The sequence below is a fragment of the Contarinia nasturtii genome, unplaced genomic scaffold (genome assembly GCF_009176525.2).
Source record: "Contarinia nasturtii isolate CC-2019 unplaced genomic scaffold, AAFC_CNas_1.1 Cnas_scaffold_745, whole genome shotgun sequence".
Lineage (NCBI taxonomy): Eukaryota > Metazoa > Arthropoda > Insecta > Diptera > Cecidomyiidae > Contarinia > Contarinia nasturtii.
Genome location: NW_022198093.1, coordinates 53,150 through 76,984, shown reverse-complemented (window position 1 = coordinate 76,984; position 23,835 = coordinate 53,150). Strand labels below are relative to the sequence as shown.

The 23,835-nt window shown below is 33.0% G+C and overlaps 1 protein-coding gene across 8 annotated transcripts in view; it reads right to left on the bottom strand.

Moving 5' to 3' along the window:
* Positions 1-7,650: 7,650 nt before the first annotated feature.
* LOC116341545 (forkhead box protein O) overlaps positions 7,651-23,835 on the bottom strand; it is a 33,324-nt gene continuing 17,139 nt past the window's right edge. For 6 of the 8 annotated variants that reach the window (XM_031768674.1, XM_031768672.1, XM_031768675.1 and 3 more), the window contains exons 2-13: positions 22,266-22,663; positions 22,075-22,166; positions 21,452-21,672; positions 14,197-14,302; positions 13,253-13,360; positions 13,116-13,152; positions 12,954-13,004; positions 12,448-12,726; positions 12,203-12,380; positions 11,921-12,062; positions 11,112-11,239; positions 7,651-11,037 (exon numbers count right to left, since the gene is read on the bottom strand). In XM_031768674.1, the coding sequence (XP_031624534.1) occupies positions 10,840-11,037; positions 11,112-11,239; positions 11,921-12,062; positions 12,203-12,380; positions 12,448-12,726; positions 12,954-13,004; positions 13,116-13,152; positions 13,253-13,360; positions 14,197-14,302; positions 21,452-21,672; positions 22,075-22,166; positions 22,266-22,387 (1,662 nt within the window). In that variant the 5' untranslated portion in view covers positions 22,388-22,663 and the 3' untranslated portion in view covers positions 7,651-10,839. The remainder of the gene's footprint in view (positions 11,038-11,111; positions 11,240-11,920; positions 12,063-12,202; positions 12,381-12,447; positions 12,727-12,953; positions 13,005-13,115; positions 13,153-13,252; positions 13,361-14,196; positions 14,303-21,451; positions 21,673-22,074; positions 22,167-22,265; positions 22,664-23,835) is intronic. The other 2 variants (XM_031768671.1, XM_031768676.1) reach the window with 2 other exon arrangements.

Sequence of the window (23,835 nt, the reverse complement as noted above, 5' to 3'; positions counted from 1 at the left end):
TTATGGCTGAGAAATGTCTGAATAAAAACATACTCTCCTCTCGATATTTTCAATAAATCAAAATTATACATTTTTCGCTCGCAAAACTCTCACAACCAATGTGAGAGACACATTTTCTATGAAAAATAATCCTTTTTCACACTTGAAAGTGCAAACATCGGATATTTTTTAAACGCATAGATATTTTTTGGTAAAACTGCACTAGTTTACCCTTCGTAAATAGAACGATAAGTGTGCAAAAAATTATGAGTCTAGCTCTTTCTGAAATATATTAAATATTGCTCAAAAAAATCGTCAATTTGTATGAAATTGTATGAAAAAAATGAGCTTGGTCTCAAATTTTCTGACTATATGTAACGGTTAGGCGCACATTGATCGAAAAATTGCCACTCATTTTACACGTCAACATTTTTTTCACTCTGTGTGGGGTATATGCGGGGGTGTATGTTTCGCTATGCGAAATAGTAATGCAATACAAGAGAGATAAAGAAAACGCGGTGACAAATAAATGAGAATTAAATTTGAATGGAATTCAATTTAGTTGAAGTACTCGCATGCTGGCAAGAACAAGGCGGTTGGAAAAATTTTGAGAAAGATGAGTAAATTCGATTCGCCCGGGTAATTTATGTAAATTTAATTAAATTTGTGAAGTCAATGTTAGCAAAATGACGTCGGTGCAGATCGATTTAAATAACAACGAATATAAAAAATGACATGCTTTTTCTAGCTGCGAAATTCATGTTTACATTTCGAATTTAATTCGATTTGATGTGAGTGTGTGTGTGTCTATGTGCGCATGAAGCGTATTCCTTTTGTAAATGCATTTGCTCTATGTGCTGTTTTTTTCTTCTATTTCATTTCGCGTCGGAAGCAAAACGACCAATTTTATGTAATGTAGCGGTGCTTCGGCATGTAGTTTGTGGTGTATTTTAGTTTCAAAAACATTTGAAAATTACAACAAAAGCGTAAAATGGAAATATATAAAATGATGCACTATTGAATTGCATTTCGACAATGGCATAACATCAAAGACTCACATTATTCGCACTCTCACACACACAGAGAGATATGTTCACCATTCGCAAAATTGAATGAAAAGTGAAAATAAAAACAATTTTTACCGCATGCCCGAAAATTACATCCACCATTAACAATTTCAATTTATTGTGCCGCATAACATGATGTAATCGGCAACAAAGTGAACTCCAAATAAATTTAATTTATAATGTTGTTTTTATTCTTTATTTTCTATCTCATGGTTGTTCGCGTTGCACATAGATAATTGCATACTATATCAAAGCAAAGCGCGTCATGCATTTTCCACATCTTGAGCAATGGTAGTGGAATGTTTTTTTGATGCAAACCATTGCACCATGGTGAATTTTGTGATGAAGATCGCAAAAATCATGTTAAAATGCATCAAGAGGGACCTACGCCATGGACGGGACAGAATCGTGATCAACAATGCACGAACTATAAATTTTAACTTTTTTCTTTTGCACAAGTTCCGAAGAAATTACACGGGTATTCCTACTGATAAATCGAGCAAGATCCATTTTTTGTCATTAATCTTGATATACCAAAAGCCGCCGCCTTCAGGCGGAGCTATAACAAAGAGCTGATTTCATCCTCATAATTCAACTCAGTTTAAAAGTCACATAGTGACCTCAAGAGAAAATTTAATTCACCCCGAAAGAATACAGAGCGAGGGTAATACAGCATCAGGCATAAACGCTAATATGTCATTAGACACGTTGAGTATTTATTTAAAAGTCAAAGACGTGATGCTCAAAAATAAACTGCGAACGCAGCTACCGCCTTTGCTGTCGACTTGAACAACCTCTATGACAATGACTACTTTGATCGAAGTAGTTTTGATGCAACGATATAAACACAATTTAAGCTGATTACCGCCGAGCCGCGATTCGTTCAAAATGTTTTGAGCATTTTGAAGAAAATGCTGCAATGACATTGATAGTCTCTTTATCGTCTCATTTTCCTGTAAATAGCAAACAATAATAAAAAATATTTCCCAGTTAAATTTCTTAACAATAATTAGATTTATTTTGAATAAACATTACAATGTTTTCTTCACAAAATTTCATGATCGGAGTTGGTGTGGCGTGTTCGCGATTACATTTGTGCTCATGTCGAGTGTAAATGAGATAAATGAAAGACAACGATGTTGCCATCAGCAATGAACATTTCTAATGAGCGCATACACACAAATACACATTAAAATAGCACACTTTTCAAAACATTACGTTCAGCTCAACATTTCATCTCGAGGCGTCATTACATCTTTCCACCCATTCCAATTGCTATTGCCATCACCGTATGCGCCATAGAATCGATTTAACTCGACAGAGGAAGCGAATTGAGAGTCTCAATTTCTACAGATACGAGAATTTGCAAATGCATAGAAAATAGTGCCAAATTAAACTTTTTGCGGGAAGGGAAAATGTTTAAATGTGAAAACGGCAAGAAATTAAAGAACGTATAAAATTTAATGCCGATTCCTCTTGTTTCCTCTCCAAGGAACGAATGTTCACTGCACTTAATTCTTCTCAACTAGTCAAAGGACAATTCGTCTGTTATTGCTGTAGCAATATACACACGCAATTTGAGCGCACCGTACACATGTTCTTTGTAGTATGGTGCAATTACCATTCATTTATCTTTATTGCCGGCTATGAATCGAAAGATCGATGAGAGTTGTTGAGCACAACTCTTCGTTATTGTTCCGTTGTCTTTCTCTTACTATCTGTCTACCCCCGGAATCCGGATCGTGTGATGCTGCAAGCGATTCAATTTTATATTTTTTTTTTGTTCTTCTACAAAACTTTCCGACACATAAAATAGCTCGTTGTACTCAAAAACACTCTGTTATTTACACACTGGCACACATACACATGCACACCAAGATGAACATAACAACGACAACACTGCAATATGCCATAGCAATGCCGACCTTATTCAATGACAACTATTATGCAGCAGTAGTGTGCTGGTGCTGGTAGTTTTTGTTGTCGTTGTTTCATCACAAATCGTTAATTTCCAATTACTGCTTCAAGTGTAATGATTCGGATAATTAGTAGCCCAGCACCAGCAGTAGAATAGAGAATAGTTTTTCTTTTTTGATCTCTGTTGTTGTCATTGGAGCTGCTGCTACTGCTGCTGCTTTCAAACACTCTAGCTCTAAAATGTCGTATTTAAATTAGATAGAAATTCCATTTTGAAGGGGCTGTAGTAAAGCCTTAACGGTTTTGCTTCTATTAGAGAAAATTTCCTTTCGAAAATACCGCACAACACGACGCAGAGAAGAGAAGAGAAAGAGGTAAAGTACCACTAATTTCAGCCAAAAATTGGAGCACTCCCATCATCATTGTGCAAAAACAACAATCAAATGGCTTCGGTCAATATTTGTACAGTAAAAGTACATACACTTCAATCTTCTTGAAAATTCGTTCACATGCATAAAATTAAGTATGTTTCCATCGTTTTGAGTGTAAACAACACAAAACTTTCGTATAAATAAAACAATAAAATATCTAGACGAAAATTCATGAGTGCTAATATCACATCTAGTAGCAATCTGGTCACAAACCATACCGTTGACATAGTACTATCGGTTTTGAACTGAACACCGTATATACCGATGCGATAATGTTTGGATGAAACGTTATAGAGTGAGTGAGTGTGAGCTCGAAACAAACTTGGCTCAAAATCTGTTGAGCAAAGATTGCCTAAAACATTCAAGGAATATATATGAGAGCAGATTGGAAAGACACCTGCTACGGTCAAACATTTGGATTTTATATTTGGAAAACTTTGTTAGTATAAAACGTAAGTAAGATTGGATTAGATTATAGTCGAACAATTGAGAATTGGTTAGTGTGATATCAGGTTGGCCACATCGTCCGAAAATCGTTCGTAATAACAAATTTTCTTGATTTTTTATTCATCTAGCTGATTAACATGATTCTTGTAAATGTTCTATCAACTTGTATAAACTTAATGAAGTGAATCAGAAATAAATAGTATTTGAGATTACCGAACACAAAATCGTCGAATTTGATGTACGGTTTAACTAAGGAGTATGATGTAAGTACTGGTTTACGTATTACTTGTAAACAAACAGTCAAAAACCTATATACTTTGGCACTTGGAGCTTTTCTTTTCAGCATACGAAAACAACAGCAGCAGCAACGATCTACATCGTTTTTGAGTGCTCAAAATCAGTTCAGTTCAATTTATATGTATATTTACAATATACCATACTATCTAGTATTATAATAACAATGCTTGACCTGTTTGCGTATATTAAAAGGATACGATGTGTTCTGTGCAAAAATGAATTGTTTGGATTTTGAAAATATCAACAAAAGCAATTTTAAATGGACACGCAAGCCAACTCTCAATTGAGTGGAAATCACTTTCGATAAAACTGGTTCAAATAAATCAACATAATGCCCGCTATTTTACAACAGTAAACATTTGGAAGGAGATTGAGTCCGATGGCGTGCATAAACAGAAAAGATGTGTTCTTATCTAATCGCAATGACCAAATTTTGTGGTCTTAAATGGCTTACTTTTGGATTGTTTGATTTAGTTATAGGTAAAATAGAGTTGGTTTATTTCTTCTTTCAATTTGGCCCTTAGCATTTGACTACTTTAATATAAGCGTGTAATTAATGCGACCGAATTGTAAAAAGAACACAGCACACCAATCATATGTGGATAAGTTGGTCGTGTGTATGTATTCAACGCACTCCATGCATATACACCCACACCCACACGGAGACACGAACAGACATGGACACAGAGAGAATTAACGATTGTTGACCCAATAAAAATTTACTGGGAGTTTTGTGTGCCTCACTTTTTCTCATCGGACGCATAACTAATTACCCTCATACATAGAGTTGATGAAGCTTTAGCAAGATCACTTAATACGTATTTGACATTTTTGCGAAAACTTGAACATACAAATGAAATGAACAACACGGAAAAGAAGAAAAAAAGCGCATTTTCGCCTGAATACAAATGAAAATGAAACAGACGTAAAAGGCCAAGTGAAAGACCCAAGCCAATAACAAAAACGACCAAACAACGTACACACACAGAAAAAGATAGAGAGTGAACGAAACGCGGAACGGATAAAAAGCAACGACAAAATTTCACGCGTATACTCCGTCATATATAAAGTATAGTGTATGGGATGATACACACAGAAAAACAACATGATTTACAGCCATTTATCGTAATATCCGGCAAGTGAGCGGTGGGGGGAAGAGAGAGAGAGAGCAAGAGACCTGGGATTATCATTTGTTAGGCAAAAATGGACAATATTAAATACGAGCTATAAATTAGAGATTTCGCATTCATTCGTGTGAATTCAAAGCGATTTTGGCCAAGTGCTCTTTTTTCCGAATGATTTTCTATGCGTACGCTTTGGTATGGTTGTTTGTTGTTTTTATCGTGATTGTTTTTGCTTAACGCATCGGAAACATTGTCATTTGCAACGCATCTCGCGTTCATAAGTACCTATCTATACTCATACATTTTTCCAAACGAATGCTTCGAATAACGATTTAATTTTCATCATGCGATGGCTATCATGGCACATAGAGACAAACACGCACATTGTTTACTTGTTTTCTGATGAATGATGAGCCAAATTAAAATTTGCTTTATTATTTAGAAAAGTGCTCTCGTTTGACACATTAAATTGGCTTTTGGATATAGTACCACAGATTTATCACATTGAAAATGAATGTAGAGCGACCAAAAGTTATTGATGAGTCTCCAATTAATTTGCATTCCCCGTTGGAATTCGGTGTAAAACGATAATAATTGAGTGACAAATCCTGGAATTCACTTGCAAAAGTTTTAGAAGTGTTTCGTGTGTTTTTCTTTCGTACTTTCATTTCGCCAGTCATAATACGTGAGACGGATGGACGAAAGAGAAATTGTTATAAAATTAAATATCATCGCTTAAGACCTTCGTGCCCGTTCTTACAAACACGTAAAACTAATTAAATTTAATTATTTACATTAACATAACGGTGATGCGAAAGCGGGAGATAACTTACGCGACAATTGTTATTGTTATTGTTTTTGTTGTTGCTCATTATTTTTGTTTCAAGCCAAAAGCTAAAATCCTTAAAACCGCTTTCAACTCACGTTCAATACACATAGAAAAAACATTTATTTTACATTACCATCGTCACCTGTAAAATGATTTATTCATTTGTATAGTTTACTATTGAAAAATATAAATTATAACTTTCGGCCCCTTAGCAACGGGCGCTTATTTCTCGCAAATCATAACATCTGACCGAATGACATGCCACCGTAAAAAGCAACATTTTTCACATACTACACTATGCATATAATTTGCGACTCAAACACTGTTCTATACCAAAAATCATAACTGCATATTATAGTGAAAGCGATAAATAGACAGAATTACACCGAGATAGAGAGTTAGTGGGCATTAAATATTTGTGTCACACTTTGAATTCAAAAATCGGTTTATAACCGCAGGTAGCATAAAAATCTAATAAGAGCAGCCCATGATATAAATTTACATCCACCATGGTTAACCGCAGCATTAATTTGATTCGCTACGTGAGAAATGAAATAATTTTAACAGTAAAGCTGTGTTACATTTATCATCTCATGGACGAACTTCGTTATAGAAGTTTGGTAGTGTGGTGTGTTTTGCTGAAAACTGGATAATCGGCGTGCATGGCATACAAAAAAACGATATGACAATAAAGTTATCTTCTGACAAAATATTTGCTGCGAGAAATTGTTTCAGCGAAAGCGGAAGAGAGAAAGCGAAAAAGGGGGGGAGACAGAGCATCAGGTGATCCTTGCATCGCAGCAATTTCAATTAGTCAGATGAAATTCTGGACGGCGTTGTGTGTATGTATGTGATTGTTTTGACCATTGAAAAATATATGAAAAGAGGATTAAGCTTATATGTGTCTTTATTAAGGGAGATGAATCATGTGCAAAACTATCAAGAACTACAGCCTCAATAAATCCACTTCAATTTTGACAGCATAAAGTCTATTACATCACCTATACACGATAAAAGTGAACATTTTCTGCGAATTTGAGTCAAATGAAAAGGCTTATTGAAGTTTTTTCTTTCAATTTTAACTTTTGACAACTTCGAAGTTTGACATTCAATTAGTAGTTGCTGTTGCTACAATTTCCTGTATCCTTTTTTTACTAAAACTGAATTTTGGATCGGATGCTCTTTTCACGAGAATGATGAACAGCTGATTATGTAAAATACTCAAAATCTCATAACTCCTCAATAAATTTGAACATTTGGTTGCTATTGTGAACATTTGTTCAATTCACGTCTTTTGATAGGTTTCAGTTATTAGAGAAGCGTGTTTAAGGTGTGTGTTTTCTACTTTGTGGTACTATTGTGAATTTGCCATCATGATAACATTTGTAAGGTTTTTATTTCAACTTAAAATTGAAACGGATAACTACAACCGATGTTTGTCATATTTTATGAAATCCAACGAGAAATTCTTTATGAATCATTACATACCGTGATACTTTGATGTTTTCGTACTAGATAAAACAACAAAATTAAATGAAACACTGTTGATTTTTCCCAAGTTTTTTTTTTTCGTTTTATTATTTCAATTTTCAGTTTCGCAGTTTATATGAATTGTATCAGAGATTTTTGGTGGTACTTATTGTCTTTGCAAGAAAATGAATTACGTAACATTGAACAAGAGCATAAATTAACAAAAAAAAATAGAAGACATGATCAGCATATTGAAAGGTTGTTTATCCTATATCGATATTTCTCTGAATATGTTTAGCACGACAATGTGTGTTTATATTATTTCTGACAATTCAATTTCAACTGGACTCTAACTCATTACATTGGTTATGTGTTAAAACACTTAAACAACAAACTTACGATAACCATTTTTATTTCTCTGCATTATATTTCAACATATTTTTTTAATAACATTCATTTGTCACTTATCGGCTAGATGCACATAATAATTATTGTAAAATATCAATATAATTCCTCTATATACGGATAGTAAATTTTGCTAAACATTTGTCAACGTGTCAATAAATTATTATTTATATTCATTTTGAATTTCATTTGATGAAATTTTGGGCATTCACAAAACAATAAATTTTGGAAAAAAAAGTCGTACTCACTTTGCCATCGTTTGTCATTCGATCCAAAAGACACTTTTTGCAAATTATTTTCAAAATATTTTCTCAAAATCGATTGAGAGAATGTGTGTGTGTATGTGCCGACAAAAGCAATGTATATAGCAAATCAAACACATTATGCAAATCAATTGAGTTTTGGTTGTTTTCAACCGATTCGTCACCAAGCGAAGTCAATAGACTTTTTGTTAAAATATTTACAAATTGAGTCACACTCATAACAATGTTTTATATCGCTATCATTGAACAATGTACGCAATTGGAAAATAAAATTCCCATTTCTAATTTCATTACAAAAATATGAATTTTGCTTAATACATAAATCATCGCATCAGATATATCATTCATAGAATATTGAATGCGATTTTGAGTTCTGATTTTCCGAATATAATTAGCAAAATATCGCTCGATCCACGAATCAAACGATTTCGTTACATTCTAATGCAACGTTTGTCGATGTCTCAGTTCAACAATGTGCGTGGCATTCAACACATGATTTTCATTTTAGCTGAATAAATTAATTGAATAAATGCGTTTCCTTTTATAAGCGTTTTGAATTTCAGCATATTTTCATGTAACGAACACCAAATCGAAATATCATTTAAAATGATGACATTTTTTTCTCCAAAAATCTTTTTCTCATCGAATTTTGTAAACATTTTTTTGAATCCTTGCACCTGTGCGTTCAACTGTCTCTACTCTAGCACGTTATACATAATTCTAAATATGTATAATTATTGGCACATTTAACATTTAAGTGTGTGTATTTTGTATACGCTTTACGTTGTTCAGAAATTCATTGAATTACCACATGTTTAAATTAACGTCAACAGAGAAAACATTGGAACGAAATTTCACAAAAAATCCATCTTGATCACAAAGAATTCAAACAACTATACATCATGAAATCTAAGTAAAATCTAAATGTGAATCCACAAATAATTGACTTTGAAATGACAAAATGTCGTTGCAAAATCAATTGCTGTAGATTCCATTGTCTGATTGGATGAAAATTCGATGTTCTGCGAAAAATCAACAACTATAGCACATCTTCAAATGAAGCGATAGTAATCATTTTCCCATTAAATTACTTTAGTTTCGAAGAAAAATAAAAAATAAATTGAAAAGCTTTGTACAGCGAAAATAAAGATTGTATATTGCTTGAATTCTTCGGCGAATATTTAAAACGTTCATCATTTCTCGAAGAAACGCGTAATATTGTTTTGACCCATATTGAGAACGTCATTTTGACCCATTTTCTTATACACCTAGTTCAATGGACTGCTGACATCATCATCTAGAAAATACAGCAGGATTTGGTATCGATGGGATTAAAATTGGTGGCCAAAGGCTTCGTGGTTTCACTGATTTCACAAATTTGCATAAACTTTTTTTTTGATTTTCGTACATATGGAGATGGACATCAACATGACTCGGATCAAATCACCAAAATGTCACCAATTCAAAACAGACATATCAAACGATCATCGGACTTGGTGTGGCCAAAATGTTCTGGCTTCAATTTTAAGATTGGAATGGATTTGGTTTCCAAACTGAACTGAATAGCGTGTATAACGTTGGTGAAAACAGCAAGCAAACAGAAGATTTTGACCAAGAAAGCACATAATAAATTTACTGAACGATTTCGATCCACGACTTTGCCAAATTTACTGTCATTCCGTTGATTGGCAACATTCTGGCTATAAATTTCGAACTGGAAACAATAAAATCCAATTGTAACGTCCATTATAATTAGTAATTGCCATGGACAGAATTGTATAACTCACAAGTTAGAACACTTGAATTTGAATTATGCTGGAAAATTCAGTATATCGATGAAAATCAAATCGAATAATCATGTGGTTTGAAAATCTGAACACAGATAACCAGTCAATGAAACATGAAAAATGTAGCAAAAGGAAAATTGTCTTTATAAAAATATTCTTATTATATTCTGCCTATCGATAAACCATTTTATCTTGTGTAGATATTCAATGCTGTTGATGTCCTTAAATCGGCACTGTAGCATACCCGAAGAAAGAGACAGTGAGAGACCGACTATAATATTATTTGGTCTGGCATACAATTCGAATACCGCGGCGAAACTTCCACTCACTCTTTCACTAATCGATCGAAACGAGTCTTTGTGTATTCATCAAAATGTTGCTCTTTCAAATGTTGGTATTTTTGTTTTTTGTTTGTCGTTCAGAACCAAACATAGGTACAAAGGGGATGGGTCATGACTCGTGTTAAAAGTAATTGGTAATATTCGACGATTGGGGTGTCGCAATTTGAATATCTACACGAGTCAAACTGCTTGCGTATAACAGACTTGTTACTTTAGTAACGGATTTACGCACAAACAGCAAATTTGGCGTAACTCTATATTACACACTACTTGATGCTAAAAAAACGGTGGTGGATGGTAGTGAATGACATCGATATAACGACAATTACTACTTAACATAAGCGTTTTTGACTAAATTATTTCATCCATTGTTTTCTTTTTTTCATTTATTTTGTTGTATTTTTCGTCTAACTACTATACGAGCGCGCACGTATTAGAAGAATGAAAAAGACAATCATGGGCAAGTAAAAAATCGAACATTTCTAATGTACCCAAGATGGTGACGTAACGCCAGCTGACTGTGTTGTTGATTGAACGCTGTGCAATTTAGTTGCGTCATTTTGTTGAGGCAATGGTAGACCGATCGATGTATTCTGTGCTTGGTTTAAATGAGATCCGGTGTAATGTGTTGGTATGTTTATATCCAATAATCCATCAATGTTCAACTCTTGTTGAATCAACTGTCAATGAGAAAACAATTATTTATTAATTTTTTTATTTGGGCCAATATTGGTAGGTCGGTCGATAAACTTACCTCATCAACATTACATTCCAAACCACCTTGAAAACTATCGATATTCAAATTCAAATCATCCAAATTAGTTTGACTATTCAAGGCTTCCATGAACTGGCCCATTAATGTTGATGGCATATCGGTAGGATCTGGAATCATTGGGATTACAATTTAATAAATTAAACGTTTGCTTAAAAGCCACCCATTTGAATTGAACGTTGTTTGTTATTATCGCATCGATGTCGTTCACATAGTTACCGGTTTTGCTTCGCACAACACATTCCATTCGAAATACTTTCCATGTAAATTGAAAAATGGTAATACATAAATAATGATATTCTTCCCTCTTTTTGCTAAAAGTGAACGTTTCGGGGAAAAATTCTCTACGCGAAAATACTTGAGGGATTCATTGTAACCAATGAAGCACACGCTTTTAAACTTTCGAAAATTACATGCTTGTTTGGAGGCAGTTACGATGAAACCAAAATTAAGTAGATGTTCATAATTATTATTCATTGAATACAGGGAGTTTTTTTTTGCGTGAAGGACGAAAAACATAAATTTAAAATAAGTTCAATTCGTAATGGTAACAATTTTGAAGTTATTCATTCGTTTTCAATTTTTCGAACTAGTATTCGAAGTGAGATTGCGAAAATAAATTATACGAAACATATGAGAACACGATGAAATGAAATGTTATCAAGAACGATTATGAAATGTCCACTTGTGGCAGAAATTGTGTTGTGCGACACCGTAACTTTGATATTGAAATTTACTATTCGAAAAGTAACATGAGACGATCAATATATTATTGCCGTAGTGTGACATACCTTTATTGGTGTTCGATTTCACGAGATTTGGCGTTGTATTGACAGGTGACACCTTAATCGAATTGATAGCTGCTTTAAAGTTTTGTTGGATATCGTTGTTTGGATAAGCCGGCGATATACATGATGGGGGTGTTACGTGTTGCTGCACATGTCAATCATAATAGCAGAAAAAGAACGAAATAAACATATCGAATCATTTTGTTATTAGCACATATTGAATGAACTTCAAACAAATGGAAATTCATTGGGAGTGAAAGTGAACGGAATGTATATTATACTAACCTCCGTGGAATTTTGTGAGCAAGAACATGGTTGGCGTTGATGGATGGGACATTGATTTGGCTGTTGTTGCACTGCATACGCTGGCAATGCATTTGTCGTATTCATAGAAAACGTTTGAGATGGCTGTTGATACGGAGGTGGTGGTGGTTGATTTTGCACAGTGACAACTGGATTGAATCTGATATTTCAACAAAATAAATTTAATCAGAAAAATGTTTCTGTAATTGTTAAAAATGTAAACATACCCTTGCATGAAATCATTCTGAATATTCAATTCGTCGGCCAATGAGCCAGCCAATTGATCCAATGTGGCACATTGATTTATTTGGATGGCACCATCTGTAGTTCCCTGCAGATTATTGCATCCAATAGTATTGGAGTCAAAATCCTGAGATAGTGAAGTGTACTGATTCCAGCTTGGATCCAAATCGACTACTACGGATGGTATTGGACTGAGCCGACCAACAGAACTGGCATTTGAAGAAGCTCTCTGTCGAAAATCTGGCGACAGTTGAAAACCAGTACTGCAATTGAAAAAAAAAAAGAAAAAAGACATTGACAATTGTAAATAATATTTAAGCAATCCATCACATACACAAGAAACAAAAAAAGAACGTTCTAAATTAATCGTTAATGTTTAGAAGAAAGGGAGGATGAATCTGGTAAATTAAAATACTCAAGATTAACGTTGCAAATTATGTACAAGTTTTTCTTACTAATTGGGATGAAGTTAATTGAATATTTAACTTACTTAAGGAGTGGACTGTTGTCTGGGAATAAATCTAGACCTTCACTGATACTGCTACAAATGAGGATATGGTAAATAGGAGATGAAAAAAAAATCGAAAAAAAAAATTTAATGAAATTTCTCTTTGATGGTACTTTAATATTTCATTTCAGAAAGAAAATTTACCTGCTTGGTGAAGATGCTTCGTTCATTCCAGACATACCTACATGATTTTCAAGAGAAAATACAAACAAGGAAAAAAATCTGTATTAGACATCATCAAATAAAATTCAAACTGTTTTTCTTTTGAAGAGTAATCTTACTCGCTAGGCCGCCGTTCTTTAAATTTTCCACTTGCTTTTTCACACGACCTCGCCGTTTTTCGTATTTCGATGTTTCCATCGATGCTGCACGTCTTCGCACCGATTTTCCTATTCAAATGAATTACAAGCGGTAATGAAATCAAATTAAATATTGGAATCCACTCAAATTTGTTACTCATTGAACAGGTGCGTAGAAAAAGCGAGAGTCTCTTGACAAAGAAAAAATGTGAATTTAAATTTTTTGATTTATTTGCCATAGAAACCAATTGAGTCCCATATTTATCAAAATTTTCAGTTGACAACGAACTTGTTGCTACGTTATCACAAAAATAAGCTAAATTAAGGGTAATTTGATGAACGACAGAAAAAAATGGAAGCCCACAAAAATATTTTCATTCATTTCCCACTCATTCCAAAATGATTGAAACTGAATGAAATATATTCCGAAACGACAAATGGCTTGAAAATGAAGGTCAAATCGCATTTACTCGCAAAGATGTGATGGAATAGAATACATACTATGAATTTTCGTATTTTATTTTATCTTATTTGTATCTGAAGTTAATCTAAAATTTTGTAGATTTTACATAAAAAGAGAGCCGAAATCGTGTAATCTTATAGTGTTTCTTTTTGTTGAAATGAAGAGTTAAATCAAGTATTCTTTTTTCTAAAACCCCATCAAAGTTCAACAAGATATATATATATATATATATATTATCATCTTCATATAATCGTCTGGAGGTCAATAGGTACTGGAGTTATTTCACCAAATCTTATTTGGATCGAGTGTCGTAATGGATAAGAGCTATCGTCATTTATATACATCCCAGCGTCAATGATCCTCATTTTAAGCACATTCTATCTTTATCTCGCTTTTTCATGAAATAAACACATTTTTCCAACCTGCTGAGCAATTCAAAGTGCTCATAATCTAGTATAAATACCTGGTTTTGCATCTGGATTAAGCATCCACCAACTTGATTTACCGGTGCCTTCATTTTGTACGCGCATAAAACGATTATGTAACGATAAATTATGACGAATCGAATTCTGTTGGAAAAATTGAAAAAAAAAAAAAACGAATAAAATTTGTTCTGAATGAAATATATTTAACTTAAACGGTTTAAAAATGAACATTCGAATTCTTCGTCGTTTTTTCCGGCGGTTTGATCTTTTTTTGGCTGCATTGTTTAGACTTGAATTTGATTATATACCTTGTGGATATAATTAAGCAATTGTTGAGACATAAACAAAGGATTTTCCCGCATTCTATCTTGTATAAACACATTGTAAAATCTGACAAACACCATCTTATACATGTTGACTTTTGTATATATAAACGAGATGCTTTCGTCAAGTTTCTCACTATTGCCAAAAATCTTATCCAGCTGGCTGTGTATGTGAGTATATCATCGTATCGAAATCGATATATATATATAACTCAACCAAATACGCACATCCAAATCACTTACACAAAGTCATCGTCCTTATCTATTTTCAGAATTGATATGCACAGCATTTTTATTTTATTGTCAATATTTTGATATCGCTGTAATCTCTAATTGATTTTGATGGCAAATATAGCACTGTGATTTCGGTGGAAAAACCTACACACTCTGAGACATTCAAATCACTCCGAAAAAATGCGCTTTCACAATACCCGCTGCGAAAATGTCATTACACAAAAAGCATATTCGGTTATAGCATTCGGGAAAGTGTCTGTATCAAAAAAAATTTATTTGATTAAATGTGAAAGCTGTGCACTTTCAATATATTGCCCAGACAAAACTTGCTACACACTTTCATATACAAACACACCGGATTTCGTATAGAATTGATCAGGAAAAGAGGCGCCAGTTTGCCAATCGTTACGAATATAACTTTAACATCGATACAGCTTTCTTCAGAGAGTGTGTGTGTGTGTGTGATTTTCATCTTGTTCGCTCGATAAATTTATCGTCACCTACACTTTGTACGACTTAGAAAAACTTTCGTAATTTTTTTTTACTCCCAATCATAAACACTGAATGATAGATTTGATGAATTTGACTGGCAGATTTTTTTTTAGCTTATTTCAATTTGATGACATTGTATGTATATGCGTTTCAATTCGCATTTTGACAACATTTTACTATTGTCACATATCATCATATAATACGGTCATTAAATTTGTTAGTTGTAATTCGCATAAACACAAATATAATTCATTAATTTATTCGCTGCTTTTTTCAGCTCTGATTCTTTATTATTATATTTTTTACCGTATTTGAAAAATCGTCTTTGGAACTGGAATGACGAAAAGAAATATTCTTTTTTCCATGTGATGAAAATGTATTATGACTTGAGTGAGCTTTTGCAATCAAATTATGTCATTTAAATTATATCCATCAGTTCATATTTCATCGTAAAATTATCAAATTTCTTTTCACTTTCCATCTCGTCTTTTATAAAAAAAAAATTCAAGCAGTTTTATTACAATCTGGTTACTAGGTAACGTTTCTTATTTCGGGGAAATTCCTTTGATTGCTCGCAATCATTGCATTTCTCTCTCTCTCTCTCTCTCTCTATCTTTAGATTATCTCTTTTTATATTCGATACTGAAAAGGGTCGTGTACTATATATCAAACGGAAAAAAGTGTGTAATGATGAAATTCCCTTTGACAGATTTTTTTTGGTGAATTGCTATTTTAACATAGGATACTCATCAGAGATGAAAGTGAAATATCAGCACATACACACATATATCCAGAAGGAACTTTGCCAAAACTCATCGACATGGTTAATAAAAAGTGGCCGGTTCAATGAATAATTTCTATGACGCAGCCAAATGTCGAGCGCACGTTTTCAAGCTTAATTTGGACTCTTCCTTTTCACATTTACGGATTTGTTTGTAGGGGAAAATATACCATTTAAATGTTTGAATCAGTTAAGATCAGATTCTTTGAATTGAGTTGATAATTCAAGAAGTAGCACACAAGAAGTCATGATTTGAAAAATGTAAGTAGAATGTTCTCTTCTTCTATTTATAAACTACTATCATTAGAATAATGCCCAGTTTGTGTGTATTGAAAGGGTTTTTCTCATTGCCAAAAGGAAGACTAAATGCCAGTGCAGAATTTTTCTTTCTACCGACTTAAGCAATTGTCGCTTCTGAACATCGAAAGTTGAATTGGATGCAGCATGTCGTGCGGTGTGTGTTAAATGTGAAAAGTATTTCCTATAGCTATTTGAATTCAGAACGTCTCAAAGGCGCCTTACTTCTCGTGATACTAGACACTAAAACAAGGCCAACTATGGAAAAATCATCCTTCAAAATATACTCGTGAAAAAAAAAAACATTCTTCAACGAAAAATGGTTTAGTCTCTGCTTTCAAAATTTCATTTGCGATTGCTTTAGCAAAATCACATTGTGACAAAGACGACAAAGACATACGATGAAGAAGATAGGAAATGTAATTTGTCGTCTCTATTTGTGTTGCAATCAAATCCTTGGTTGTCGTCTATGTCGATGTCAGCACACATCGTACATCCCAAGCGATTAATAAATTGAGCAATTAAAATAAGCAATTAGCTTTGTTTCTCTCAATAATTGGGACTGTGAAAAATGCAAGTCAATTTATGACATAGGTCATTTTGGTCGTTACTAAATGCTTTCATCAACGTTTCTATATTTCTGTTTCGATTTGATTCATAATAAATTTGGCGTACGCTATTATGATAAAAAGCAATTTCCATTGTTTTTATTGAACAAAATAAAAGCATGTCATTCGTCATAGTTTTGTCCTCACACATGATGATGACCAAAATTCATTGAAGGTTAAAGTTATTGATTTCACTTTGTTAGTTGGAAAATGATGTTGCTAAAATTGGTTCAGTATGTTATCATGCCTCGGAATGAATCAGTGTTTTTTTGTATATCTGTCAGTTTGGGTGGGTTTATATGGTGAGAACTACACGTGTCGGGGTTACCTAGGTGCATTGCCGAAAGGTGTGATAAGAACAGCCCAGTAAGTACGTATGTGTGACACGTGTATGATAATGCGTACTGTTTCCTTAGTTTATTTTCTCGTGTTTTGAACGATATATAATAAAATTTTATGAGCTATATGGCCTGAGCGTACCATTTATATATATTTATATTTCTGTGTCGTTGAACAATGTATGATGATAAACCAGTTTTGTTTACACATGTGTATATATTTTGAGCCTATAGCAATTTAAAACCCATAACATATCCTACTTGCAGAAAAAGAACTATAGTAACTCTAATCCTTGTTCACATACAAACTGACAGGAACTGACATATATGCGTGCACGCGCCAAAAATGTATCACAACAAAATAAGTAGCCGAAATAAAAAACAACGTGTTCGTGTTTGGCCTGTCAGTATCGTTTGCTTTTTTGTCTCTCGTGCGCGTATTCACACTCTCGTGTTTTTCGTACCCCAACGATTTTCATGAGTGAACAAAATTTGTATATATATATATATAAAATAAAGCCAACTCGAACATGTCGACTTCGTCAAATTAACTGTCGTCTGTCTCTTATACAATTTAATATAGTTTATATGTGCTCAAGCCCACATTCTTCGAAGCAAAGTGGCCCCATGGCAGCACCTCTCACTCAGAGAAATTGTGAATTTTCAGTAAAAATAGATTAGCCACTCATGGTTACTAATAAATTTCTTTATTCTATCTCTTCATCTCATGAAATTTCGATTTTTTCTTTCTTTCATATGTTTTTGTACCGAAAAAAGTTCGATACAATTATATCATTCTTCAACGTTTGTTTTATAATAAAATGTCGAGTATTTTTCATAATTTAAATACAAATAAAACGTTCTTTATTTAAAGTATTTTCCAATGAAACTGATATTTGACAATCGCTACCGTATAAGCTACAGCGACACAAATATTTCATTCCCTTTCAGTCTACACGAATGAATTTAAATTTATTTGCAAACGAACTATTTCACAAAATAGTTCGCATTGTTCGAGTATAAGCACGCATATCGATGTCGATTCGAGTGACATTTTCAACAGACAACCATACGGACACTTTTTTGTATTAAAAATTCTCTCACACAAACTTTAAGAACTGCTAACAATTATTAGATAAATAAATGTCACCACTTTTTTTTTTCCTTGGTGAACATCTCGTCAAACTGCATAAATTAATTTGTAACTAGAACCCATAACCATAAATTAACGACGTCGACACTTTACCAATGTTCGATTGCGATTTAGTCGCCTTTTTTAATGTGCCATAATGAACAAATGCCATTTTCTATATTGGTGTAGACGGGCGCCGTTTTCTATTGTATTTCAGTCATTTGGAGATCATCCAATTTTTTTTTAAACTTTGGGGTCATTTTCGTTTGTGCCAAGTAATTTTATGCATACATATAATTGTAAAAATTAATGTGCAAACTGATTTTGCATTGCATTCAGAGCATATACTAAGCATAGATATATATCCTGGATATTTTGTCAGTATCCGATATTCATTGGAGCCAGACTTTGAAATAGAGTAAAAACAATAGAAGTTATTGTTATAGTGATTGTAGTAATGTAAATGGTTTTATACTTAAACCTATAACAATCACTTCTATTGTTTTCACTCCATTATAATGTCTGGCTGCGATAAATATCGGATACTCACAAAATATCCCGAATATATATCTATGCTCAGTATATGCTCTGATTGCATTTGACGCCATTATCAATTTTATTATGAATTATAAATGTCATGAGCACTCATGCGATTCTAATTCATTGATTTGTTGAAAATGCATTTGCATATTAACTTTTAGCAAATAAAATATTAGAATTATTAGCATGACACCTGCAAGAGATGACAATCGTCTGATTCTAAAGCCAAGGCTAAAGTAATTCAAAGCAAAAAAAAAATTTGTTCACATAATCCGTATAAATGGACATTGTTTGGCGATTTTCATACTGTGTGCGTGCATTTACGTTGTATATACCGAAAAAAAGCCAGAGCCAGACGAGAAATGATTAAGAGCAACCATCGAATGTACAATCATGGCTAAATGTGCATAGAATCAGTTGCGCTAATGAATATAATTTTCATAACCAGTTTGAACGAGTGATAATCTACATGTTTTACGAAGCGCAAAAATCATTATTATCGTTTGGTATTATTTAAAAAAATTACGACGAATTGAATATCAGAAAAAAGACTTCTGAATTAATTGATCGACTGTCGTGGCTGTCATTTGAATAATATAGATTATCCATTTATAGGACTTGATGTGCACGATGTGTACTGTATGCATCGTTAACAGCCATAAAATCAATGAGATTGGCTATTTCGTGTGTATCTGTGTGAAAATATCAATAAAATACAATTAGAACCAAATTAAATGCGGTGCACGATGCGGTGCACTTGATCCATATACTTACACACCCCAAGATTAAGAGCGTGTATAAAATCGAATTGAATTTTTCCATTGCTAAATGTGAATAATTACAATCACATAGACGGCCATAAATCAAAAATCATAGCAACCGACATATGTATAGATATTTATTATAATGTTTGAACGCGCTCGCTTCAACCTCATTAAGTCATCTTTTAGATTAGATTAACTTGCTGCAATCAATTTTTTTTTTCGTTCGTTCGTGTAGTCATAATATGCTGAGTGCTGTGCCATAGGGTTTTTTTAAATTTTGCAAACTATCCCTTTTGATACAGTTATAATTGTATATGTACATTTACAAAACATTTTTCATTCAACAGTTTCTTTCTCTGATTAATTTTGGTGTATTCATACAATGACCATCACGCCGTTATCTTATAAAAAAATTAATAATATGATTATTTCCGATCTGTCATAAAGTGTGTGCGCGTTGAGAAATTTTTTTTTGTCGTCACAAATAGCGGGAAAAATTCCATCAAAATAAACACTATTCCATGAAAGAGAGTCATAAAAGCTGGCTTATTATCAGTCCGATTATGTTTGGTTGAATTACGATTAGGTTGTGTGATTTATAAAAATCGCATTGATATGTTTACATACGTTGGCTGTGTTGTTTACATTTCGCAATTACCACAGGGGAGCAAAAGGTTGCTTGGAATTCTCCATGTTTCCATATGTGCGAAGATTTGATTTCATATTTAAAAAAAAAAAATCTTATCTTTACGTAAAAATTTATTCTAAGAACTACTTATTATCGTTATTTATTCCCAAACTTATCAGACTCTGCGAAGACTTGAGATTTCAAGTACAAATGACTGAATAGCGTTAAACCCAATTTCAAGATCTTCAAATAAAAAAGTCGTTTAAGGAAAATCACCGAAGTTCAGTGAGAATGAGCTCATAAATCATATGATTCAAATTCCAGCAAAAGTGAATAATCATAATTTTGTTTGATAACATACGTTTATTACTCCAGTGATATCGTTCGAGTCTCGACCTTAAATAAAAGCAAAATCGAATGTATATTGAAGTGCAGACAGCAATCGCGCATATTAAAAAAAAATATTAATTGCAGTTATTAACTTGTTTATTTTACTACAATAATATGAACTTTCGAGATTGACCAAGAATCACCATAAAAAATTTGGAGTACGCACCAATTGAATGGCGATTCAATATGAATTTCGAAACTATGTAGAAACTCAATCGAAGAGAATAGAATGCGATCACGTTTCTTAACTACGATACCTATTTTGTCACTGCCCACATATAAAATGAGCAATCTTTCATTCTTTTTTTTTCTTCTCTTTTCTTTTTGATAAAAATGATTCGGATACAAAGTCTACAATACAATGTGTTCATAACGACTGATTGCTAATATGAAATATGATATCACATTTGGTTGTGTTTTCTTGTGTAAAAGGAAACCTTAGCTATTTATGCGAAAATGGGTACATCGTCATATCTTGTGCGATGCGTAGTTTAATTGGCAATATTTTTCGGCATACAGGTTTATTTAAATAGGCAGCCAAACAAAAGTCAAACCATTCCGATTGAAAAATGTCGAGAAAAAAAAAGAATTTGAAATACTTTGGACTAAAGGAATTTCTAATGAAACATAATAAAACCATAAAAGAGCTTACTTCATCGATAATAAAAAGGAATAGGAGAAAGGAATGGAATGAGAACGAATGAAAGGAAATAATATGAGACGAAAAATAAAGGCACAAATACATGTATATAACAAATACACTCACCTTCCAGCCAGCGCTGCTGTTTGAGTCACCTTTATCTTTAAAATAAGGAACATTTTGTACCATCCACTCATAAATTTGACTTAACGTTAACCTATTATCGACGGCTGATGTGATGGCTTGCGTTATCAAATCGGCATAAGATAAATTTCCCCACGCATTTCGACGTGATGAATTCTTCTTTTGCGCCGTCAAATTGGGTAATGTCACTTGATGTGAGTCATCTGATTGAAATGAACATAAAAGCACATCATATAATAATGATAATAAGTAAAAACAATTTCATAACAAAATTGGTTTTAGATTAGAAAATAATCGGAATACATTTCACAGAAATGAAAACGTCATGCTTGAAATGTTATTGAATACGAAAATATGTTTTTTTTTTCAACCCTCATTCAAAAGGAACGTTATTACGCAGGCATTGATGATTATGACGTGGGGAAAATTGCGAATCAAATATTTAATTTTCTTTACAAGTATTGAAAGAAACTATATGATTTGATGCAATGGTTGGCAACACGTAAAAACAGTGGAAAAAAAAAGAAAACATATTTTGCTTTCGTGTGAAACATTGTTTGATCTTATCACAATTAGGTGTTGTTTCAAGACTGTTGTATACTCACTTGTTGATAGCTGCTGATTACTACATTTATTGCTCTCAGACTCATCGGGATCGACAAAGTTTTCTGGTCGAGGTAAAGGCCATGTATTTGAACTGAAATCGAGATACGAAAAATAAAACGAACAATCATAAACAAACACTTTTCGAAGTATTTTTTTAAAACTCGTCGGCCAAAACTGCCAATACACTCACCGTGCTCTTTGTAACGGTTCAAATGATTCTTGCAGATCCGTCACTAGATCCATTTGGATTCCGTCATTTGAAATCGATTCAATGCCATCGGGTGACGGCCATGTCGCATTAAACGAATCCATTCCACTATCTGCTCGAAACGCAATTTATAAATTCGATTGTATCTCTCGTACTATTTCAAGTATTTTTTGCACACTTTTTCTTTATTTAAAAAATCTACAACTTGTTGCACTTGTGTCTTATTTTCTATAAAAATATAGTCTTTTAACTTGGTTCCAACGTGTTGAATTAAGGTTTAAATTCTTCTGTTTATTCATAAAATTATTATAAGGCATCGGTTTTTACTTCCACTGAGGTATATTTATTTTGTAATTCGCTTGTCACATTCGTGCGCACTTCTGTGAATAGAATAAAAAAAAAACGTTCGTTTAGATATTGATTCAGGATTTTTTTAATTAAAAAAAATCTTATTTTTAGCGTCAATTGTTTGCGAAAGTATGGTATTTTTTCCAATTAAAATCATCGTGTGTAAATATTGTGAACTTAATTTGCAACACACATTCAAAGAAAATGAGAGAAAAAACACACAAAATATCCTGAGAAACAAGATTCGTCTTGTACAATTCGAATTAAAATGTTCGTATTTGGTGGCATCGTTTGGTATGGATTAAGTATTGTGATGGTGCATTTGTTTGTTTACGATTCGGTTTTAACTGTTTACTCGGTTGGAGAGCACACACAAACAAAACGGATATAAATAAAAAAGTAAAATAAAAATGATTAAGAAATCGAAAGGAAAACACGCGTTGAAAATCTCTTTTGAAATCGTGTGAATGCACCAAGGAACTTTCAATAACATTGGGCAGGATAGAATCGATTTAATGCGTCTGAATTCACCTTCATTTTTTTCTGCAACAATATATGTTTGCAAAAAAAAAATACACTCATATTATATTGGTATTGGTATTCAGCCTTCAACAAATGCAATATGGCCTGATTTTTTTTTTAAATTAAGTCATTATCTCTTTATGTCAGAAGGAGTTCGCGTCGGGGGATTTCCAGATTGAGTTTACATTGGATATCGCTGGACATGATTTTAACGGTTCCTAATTTCACAGATCAAACTATCAAAATCGTTGTTTGTCCTCCGTCCAATTTTATTCGATTCATTTTTTTCGCAATAAAAATTATGCTGAATGGAAACAGATTCAAAGCAATGACAATCATATAGTCGATGCATTCTATCATTTTCATGTCGTTTGGTATATGAAGCAGATGAACATTATCTATTCTCTGTGACATAAAATTTTTTTTTATTCAAAATCATGTCGAAACTTTTTTTTTACATTATTTTTTATAAAAATATGATTTTTAAAAATGCAAATATAATTTTTTAAAATTATTTTCGAATGATTTCGAATAAAAAAAAAAATGTCTCAAAATTACACCAAACCACATTTTTCACTTTGCGATTGGTTATAATTCACTCGAACATTGTCGGTAGAATTTCAGTACAAATAGCTTCTGAAATGCATATACTATTGGGGGAACTTGAGTGGATGTCTCACTT